The sequence below is a fragment of the Heterodontus francisci genome, chromosome 47, assembly GCF_036365525.1.
Source record: "Heterodontus francisci isolate sHetFra1 chromosome 47, sHetFra1.hap1, whole genome shotgun sequence".
Classification (NCBI taxonomy): Eukaryota; Metazoa; Chordata; class Chondrichthyes; order Heterodontiformes; family Heterodontidae; genus Heterodontus; species Heterodontus francisci.
This window is the reverse complement of record NC_090417.1, coordinates 14,846,570-14,854,382: the sequence shown is the minus strand read 5'-3', so window position 1 is coordinate 14,854,382 and position 7,813 is coordinate 14,846,570. Positions and strand designations below refer to the sequence as shown.

The 7,813-nt window shown below is 47.5% G+C and overlaps 1 protein-coding gene across 1 annotated transcript; it reads right to left on the bottom strand.

Moving 5' to 3' along the window:
* Window positions 1-310: 310 nt before the first annotated feature.
* LOC137357058 (nodal homolog) lies at window positions 311-6,324 on the bottom strand. Its single transcript, XM_068023034.1, has 3 exons — window positions 6,038-6,324; window positions 3,369-4,165; window positions 311-463 (listed from the first exon to the last, which is right to left on the bottom strand). The coding sequence occupies exons 1-3, from the start codon at window positions 6,282-6,284 to the stop codon at window positions 311-313; spliced, it is 1,197 nt and encodes a 398-aa protein (XP_067879135.1). The 5' UTR covers window positions 6,285-6,324.
* Between the last annotated feature and the right edge of the window lie 1,489 nt (window positions 6,325-7,813).

Sequence of the window (7,813 nt, the reverse complement as noted above, 5' to 3'; positions counted from 1 at the left end):
TAGGGAACAACGGCAGGTTAATGGAGTTGAGGTACGGATCATTCACGACCTCATCAAATTGTGGAACAGGACTGAGGGGCTGAATGGCCTCCCACAGCTCCTTACGATCCATGCTCATCGCCTGATTTATCGACGAACAGCAATTCACTCAGCACAGTAAAGACAGTTCCTTGTCACCTTTATTCAACATTTGTACAAAAATATATAATTTTATATTCTATATATTGCATTTAATTATTTACTTTACACAATATTTTTGAACAGAAAAGTCATCAAAGTGTTTCCTCTCTGGGGCTTTGATGGTTTTTGGTCAGTGACACCCACATTCCTCCACAATCATGTCCTTGTGATGGCTCAGTACCACCTCCCAGTCTTTGTAGTACAACATGGACAAGGGGCTCATCTTGACTGGCACACAGGATGTGCAAGGCACACGTTCGGGATGGAAGGATTTCAGCAAACTCTGCAAGAGAGAGAGAGATCAGATCAAGTTACTCAAGCAGCGAGGGTAGATCCTCGAAAGGAAAAGTTAGCAGTGACAACATAACTTTTCACAACATCTTTAATGAAGAAATAAAGAAAATCCCATAAAGAAACTCCTTGGAGCAGAGAAGGTTACAGGAAGATTTAACTGAGATGTTCAAAATTGTGAAGGGTTTTGGGAAGAGTAGATAGAGGGAAATTGTTTCCATTGATCAGTAACCAGAGAACACAGACTTGAAAAAATTAGCAGAAGAATCAGAGGGAAGGCGAGGAGAATTTGTTTACACAGCCAGTTGTTCTGATCTGGAATGCGTTGCCTGAAAGGGCGGTGGAAGCAGATTCAATCGTAACTTTTGAAAAGGTATTAGGTCAATACTTGAAAAGGAAAACATGAGCAGGGCATTGGGGAAGGAGCAGGGGAGCAGAAATAATTGGATAGTTCTTTCAAAGAGCCAGCACAGGCATGACAGGCCGAACGGCCTCCTTCAATTCTGCACTATTCTATGATTGACAGGTAAATGAGTGATGGGGATAGCGAGCAGGGGAAGGGGAGATTGGGAGATGTGTCCAAAATCAGACGGGGTTTGAGGAGCTCATTAAAGGTGGAGAGAGGGCTGTGAATTGGGGGACAGATTCAGGAATGGAAACCCAGTGCAGGGACCCAAGCAGCTGGAGACCCATGTTGGGGCAAAGGCATGGCAGCGAAGTACAAAAGAGCGGAACGAGAGGATTAGAGTGTTTTGAAAAATGTCGGGCTACAGAAGATTGTTGAAACAGGATAGGGCCAGGCCATAGAGAGATTTGAAAATAATTTAAAATTCAATGCACTGGGGGACAATGTAGGACAGCAAGCAAAGAGCGAGCAAGATCATATGTGGCACAAGATACGAGTTTTGGACAAGGTGTGAGCTGATGGAAGTTGAGGGATAGGACAGTAGCCAGGAGAGCATTGGAGTAGCCAAGTCCAGAGGTGAGAAAGGCTTTTCAGTACAAGGGCTTCAGTGGTGCAGGGTCTAAGATTGGGGAAGAGGCAGTATTGCTGCTGTGCAGACCTCCATGAAGATGCTAAAATCTGAAATGGGATAGATAGGATAGACTCAGGATATTCATTCAAATTTACGTTACTTTGATATTGTGATTCTGGGAGACTAGTGTCTGTCTGTTGGGCTATTGACACGGACAACTTCAGCTCACAGATTGGAAAAACAGAATCGTCGATCCTCCGTGCCAAAACGGTCTGAGTGTGAACACATCTGGAGCACATGACTGGCAGACTTCCAATCAAATCAGTGGGGAAATGTTTGAATATGCCGAATAGGGAGGAGTTTGTCATTGGAAGAGTGGTGAATGTTTGGAATAGTCTGGGAATGTTTGCAATGGGACCAGATATTCTGATGGGAGCTCTAGGGACGTTAATGGGCTGAATGGCCTCATTCATGCTTGACTTTTCTTCTGGTGCTTGCAGCATCGGTTGGAACCTTTGCAGTCAATGGATAGCGAATCAGTGAAGCAATATCAGGCAGCAAATGGTAGCAGATAAAGTATCATAAAAGGACAGCCCAGAGTTGCAACTCTCAGCAAAACAAGCTCCCACATTGGAGCAAAACTTTTTTATCATTCATTCCCGGGATGCGGGCATCCCTGGCAAGGCTGGCATTTATTGCCCTTCTTGATGGTGGTGAGTCTTCTCCTTGAACTGCTGGTAGCAGTTCGATACAACCGAGTGATTTGGCCACTCCTGGGGTCAGTGAAGAGTCAAGCACATTGCTGCTGGACTGGAGTCACGTAGGCGCCAGACCAGGTAAGAGTGGAGGGTTTCCTTCCCTATAGGACCTGAATGAATTATCAATCTAAGGACCAAAGTGAAGACTGCTCTTGCCCATTGGTGGGTTGTTACTGGAGGTTTGGTTGGAGGACTATGGCAGCATTAGTCCAAATTTGCACTCTGCACTGGCAGCAAGCCTGCGTCCTCACCAACATGGTGAAATCTTGTCCCTCAAACAGTTAGCTTTGTACACACCACCATGCTTTGAATGCAGGAACATTCAGTGATAGCAGTGTGAGATAGCCCCTCAATCTCACCTGTCAAAACTCTGCAACCACAGCAAGTGTTTGAACTCATGGTATTGTGAGGGGCTGAGGGTGACATGTGTGAAAGGACAATTAGATTGGCTTTGGAGAGGTCCATCATTATACGATGAGGGGAGAGGAAGAAAGAAAGAAAAAGGCAGAAGGTTTTCGGGGGAGAGTTTAAGAGAGTCAGAATAAGGCAGGTTTGGTTTGGAACCCTTTGGGAGGCAATGGGAATGATCTTGTCCAGGCTGTCAGTCTCCAGAGATCTAGACCTGGATGGCTTTTGAATTGAGATTTTGCAAAGTTGATTCCACCCCTACAGGGAATGTGGGAGCCTCAGAAATAGAGCTTTGAGTATATAGATTATATGAGTACCTGTGGGGGATATTTGCTATTAGCAAAGTTAATGTAAAACATCAAAATACTAAGAGAAACATGAAGAAGAGGGAATGCGGGGAAGCGAGGGAGAGAGAGAGAGAGAGAGACAGAGAAGTTCATCTTTAACTTGCATTTAAAAACGTTTCAAAGTTATTTTCTGATATGTGTGAAGTGTTAATCCAATGATATCAATTTCAGTTTTACAGTGACTGAACTGAATATTTAAAAGGGTTCATTTTAACTTTGGGTGTTAATGCACTGTAGGCGATATTGGATTCGACACATTGGGACAGATACATAACAGGCAGCTGATCAGATTGTGTCTATTTTGCCTTGTCGTTCGAAGTCACAATGACCCCTAAAACAGACCTCCTTGTTAAATATTCCAGAAGAAATGCTTTCAAAGGAAAGTGAGGGTATCTCTTACTTCTCACCTGCATGTATGCATGGTTGGTTGGCATGAAAGTCTCATCCACAGGTGATGGGCATTCTCCACCACATCTGTAGGCATTGAAGGTTTTGGGATAAATGACCCATTCTCCCCAGCCGATGTGCTCAAAGTTCACCTCCATGTCCAGCCGCCGACACAAGGACTGGTCTTTGGCTGAAGTGCTGTTCCCCATGTTCAGTCTTTCCTTCCTGTTCCTTTTCTGCCTCTTGCTGTTGGCATCCTCGCTGCCCCTGGCAGCCGGTCGGAACTTTGAGCGTTCCACAGTTCTCAGTAGTGTAGAGGAAGTCCCTCCTGCTTTCGTCCCGTTCTTTTTGAAGAACACCACCATCATCATCTGCTCGGTGCTCCCGAGAGAAGGCTGGCTCCGGCTGCCCGTTGCTGCCAGTTTTGCGAACTTGTCCTGCAGGCGCAGCTGGCGCTCCTCGCTTTCCTGGCAGACTTCAGAGGGAGGTTGCCGAAGGTCCTGCCTCCCGGGAACCTCACGCAGGGGTGACTCCTGGCTCAGCCAGCTGTTTAGGAGGCCGGTGATGTTGAAGACCTTCCAGCTCGATCTGGCGGTGGAAGGGTTTGCGGTGAAGGAGCCGAGAGGCAAACAATCGTGACACGTCCTGTTGCCATCGCATTTGTAGCTGTGGCTATGGTTGATGACAACCGTGGCGTTGTGACATGCGGAGAATGGGGGCAGTCGGATTCTGATCTCTGCAAACTGCACGATATTTCGGTCAGCAATGGAGCTCATGTCGAAATCAATAATCCAACTGTTTCCACTCTGATTCCAACCTGAAAGAAGTAGAGTTCTGGAGTTAGAGATACTTCCAATGCAGGAGGAGGCTATTCGGCCCTACATGCATGTGCTCGCTCTTTGAAAAAGCAGTTGCGCTTAGTCCCATACCCTTGCTTTTTGTCCATAACCCTGTAAGTTCCTTATCCTCAAATATCCTCGACAACATAGTGATTGTCCAAAAAAGACAAAACTCCATTTAGTTCACCTTCTACTATCCTGCCAGTTGCATGATTGACACAACAAAAATGGGGCCATTGACAAATCAATCTCTAGCAATTTGCCTACAACAGAAACCCCCCCCCCCCCACCACCAGCCCCCTACTGGTGGAGAGCTTTGGATCCTTAGTTCCAAAGTTATCTGTTCCTCCCAGCCTCCACCGTGATGCCCCTCCCCCACCTCAATTGATGGCCATATGGATGGCCAACATTCAGTGTCAAAGTTCACGTCTGAACTTGGACAAGGGATCAAAGTTTGCCTGATGTGCACAAAACCCAATGATGGAGGAAGAGAAGAAAAGAAGTTGAAATTGAGTTTACAGAGGGGCAAATGGACAGTTCTTTTACGTCCTCTGTGGTTTTTCACCCACTGTCAGTCATCCAAATATAAATCAATGAAATGGTGAGGAAGTGCAGAGAACCATTCAGGAGAAACACCAATGGACTAGAAATTGGTCATATTTTTCAAACTTCTGCCTGAGGTTTCAGGACTTAAATGGTGTGGACAACTTACACAAAGTTGGCTTGTACTCCCTTGAGTTGAGAAGGCTGAGGGATGATTGAATTGAGGTTTTTCAAATGTTACGAGAAGGTAGATACGGAGAAATTATTTCCTCTGGTGGGGAAATCAAGATCAAAGGGACATAAACCTAAAATTAGAGCCAGGCCACCTCCCATTGAAATCCGGAAGTGTTTGTTCACACAAAGGGGAAGAGGAATCCAGTATCTGTGTCCCAAAAGGCTGTGGATTTTGGAACAATTGGATCTTAAGACTGAGATCAATAGATTGTCGTTAGGCGAGGGTATCAAGGGTTACAGAACCAAGGCAGGTTGGTGGAATCCAGATACAGATCAGCCATGATCTAATACAATGATAGAACAGGCTGGAGGGGCTGAATGGTCTCCTTCTATTCCTATCATCAGCACTGCTGTCATTCTGACAGTTAAAAGTCTTCCTCAACAGTCTTGGAAAGGAGTTGGTAGGATCTGGTTTATACTGGCGATTCCAGAATCTCGGCAGACCATCTGGTGCAGTGCGCGGGGGTGGTGGCAGTGCTGCACTGCCGGAGGTGCCGTCTTTCAGATAAGACTTTAAAGCAAGGTGGTGTCCACCCTGTGGGGCGGACAGAAAAGATCCCATGGCACGATTGGATAAAGAACAGGGGAATTCTCCCTGAAATTTACTCCTCAAGCAGCTCCCCACGAAAAACAGAATATCTGCTCATTGTCACATTTTGTTCTTTGTGGGATCTTGCTGTGCGCAGTTTGGCTGCCAGTTTCGCGCATGGTCAAGAAGTACTACATTGGCAGTAGTGTGCTTTGGGGGAGTCTGAGGGAGTGAAAGGCGCTGTATAAATGCCAACAGTTTTCTCTGAGGCGAGGGTGAGTTCTGATGACGTGCACCGAGCCAGTCTATGCACAGCTCGGCTGGGAGGGGCCGAATGGCTGGACCCACTCTCTGATTCGCTGTGCCTGCAACCTTTGCATGCAGTCTTTTTGGGGGAAAGCTTTGACAGGGAGCCTGGATGCACAGAAATGGGGGAAAGGACATTGTCAGCAGAGAGATGGAGTGGGGACTGGAGCCCAAAAGGAAAAGTTTGGAATGAGAAGAGCGAGTGCAGGAGAGGAATGAAGCCTCTCTCTCCTCTTACCTCTGGCTTGCAGGCTGACCACCTCCTCGGCCTGCTGGACAGCGGTCTGCTCTGGTCTGGAGATGGCTCTGCCTGCTCTCCCTGTCACCGCCTTGTACAGCTGCATCATGTATCCGTGCCTGTTCCCGGGGCTCCATGCCCTCTGCCTGCTGAGATCTTCCTGTGCTCTTCCCAGCGAGTGGCGCAGGGCGTGGGGGCTCCTCTCGCAACTGGCTGCAGCGAAGACCGAGGCCAAGAACAGCAGCATCGGGACCCTGGCTGAAAGACGAAGGTGAAAGGCAGCCGCCATCTGCAGTGGATTGCCTCCCTGAGTCTTGTCCTCTGCCCTCTGTCCTCTGTCCTGTCCTGTCCTGTCCGAGAGGCAGTAATGTGCACAAACTGAATGGGCACACAGAGCAGCTGCTACTTAAATAGACAAGCCGCAAGGCTTTCATCTCCCCGCCTCTTCAGTCCCTCCTCATCCCCACAGACCTCATTTCCTTCACCTCAAATACACACAAGTTCAGTGTCCCGAGAAGAATCTCCCATTGACGCCCCCTCACTCCCTGCAATAACACGCTTGTTATCAGCACTCTTGTCTTCTTTTAACCTCCCAGCTTCCTCCTCTTTCTCTCCCAATTAATATGCAAAATATCTCTTTCTCATCAGGGGGAGAAATCAAACCTGGGAGAGGTCCTGCCCCCACACATGAAACGTCAAATCAGCAAGGAACAAAACGGAGTGGAGCTTCTTTCTCCTCTCCAAATCTCTTCTGAAACCAGGACAGCACAACGAAATCTCCTGAGTCGATCAAGTCCTTTTCAAGTCGATCTTAAACCCCATTGCGAGCAACGGTTTGAAGGGATAGATTTCTCTTTGCGATGATAAACTTTCAGAGTGAAGTCTGGGTGAGATTGAGGAGTGGGGGGGGGGGGGGGGGGGGGGGGAGTTGTCACATGAATCACTCAGATTGAAGAGTTTGATTTGAATTGGATGGAGATAAACTGAGGAAGGTTTTGTGGAGGCTTTGAGATCGCACGATCTCTGAGGAATCTTAGCTCTTTCATCCGGAATACTGGAAAGAGGGTGGGTGACGGAGGGGCGATCTGGGAATTAACAGGCTCATCCCCTTCTCAAACAGTCACTCATGTTTGGCGATGATCAGGTCAGCTTTTCCCCCTAGACCGGATCACCATTTCAAAAACAAAAAGCCGCGCCCGACACCCGATCTGTCCCAAAGTAAGACCTGCCCGCCCATGCTGCTGTCTGACCCGGGGACCTGGGGACTTTCAGGGAATGTTGAACACACACAAAACTAAAACGGACAAGGAATGATGCTGGGTGTGAAAATGGAAACTTTGATCTGAAGAATCCAGCTCCAAAGCTGCAATCAGAGGGGGGAAAGAGGTGAAAACAATTGGAAGTTAAACTAGTAAAGTCTCCAGAGTGGATTGAATGTCCCAACACAGACAAAGATTGGAGCTTCCTTTCACCTAAGTAAGGTGTGACCTGCCGGTTCCTTTGAAACTCAAACGAACTGCTAATGGCGCAAATACCAGGCACTTCACTTGGTTGATGTCAGCTGCATTCTCCAATTGTCTTGTGATCAGATTCCCCTGCTCCCTCAGTCACAGAGTGTGGACTCTCCCATTCATTCAGACTCTGTTTGAAAGGTGCTCAAGGCCCCTCTCTCTTCCTTCACTCATCTGCCTCAGTGATGTTGATTCAGCAGTCAGTGCTCGTCAAAAAAAAACACCCTCACCACTCGCGCCACACGGGCTTGCCAAGATTACATCC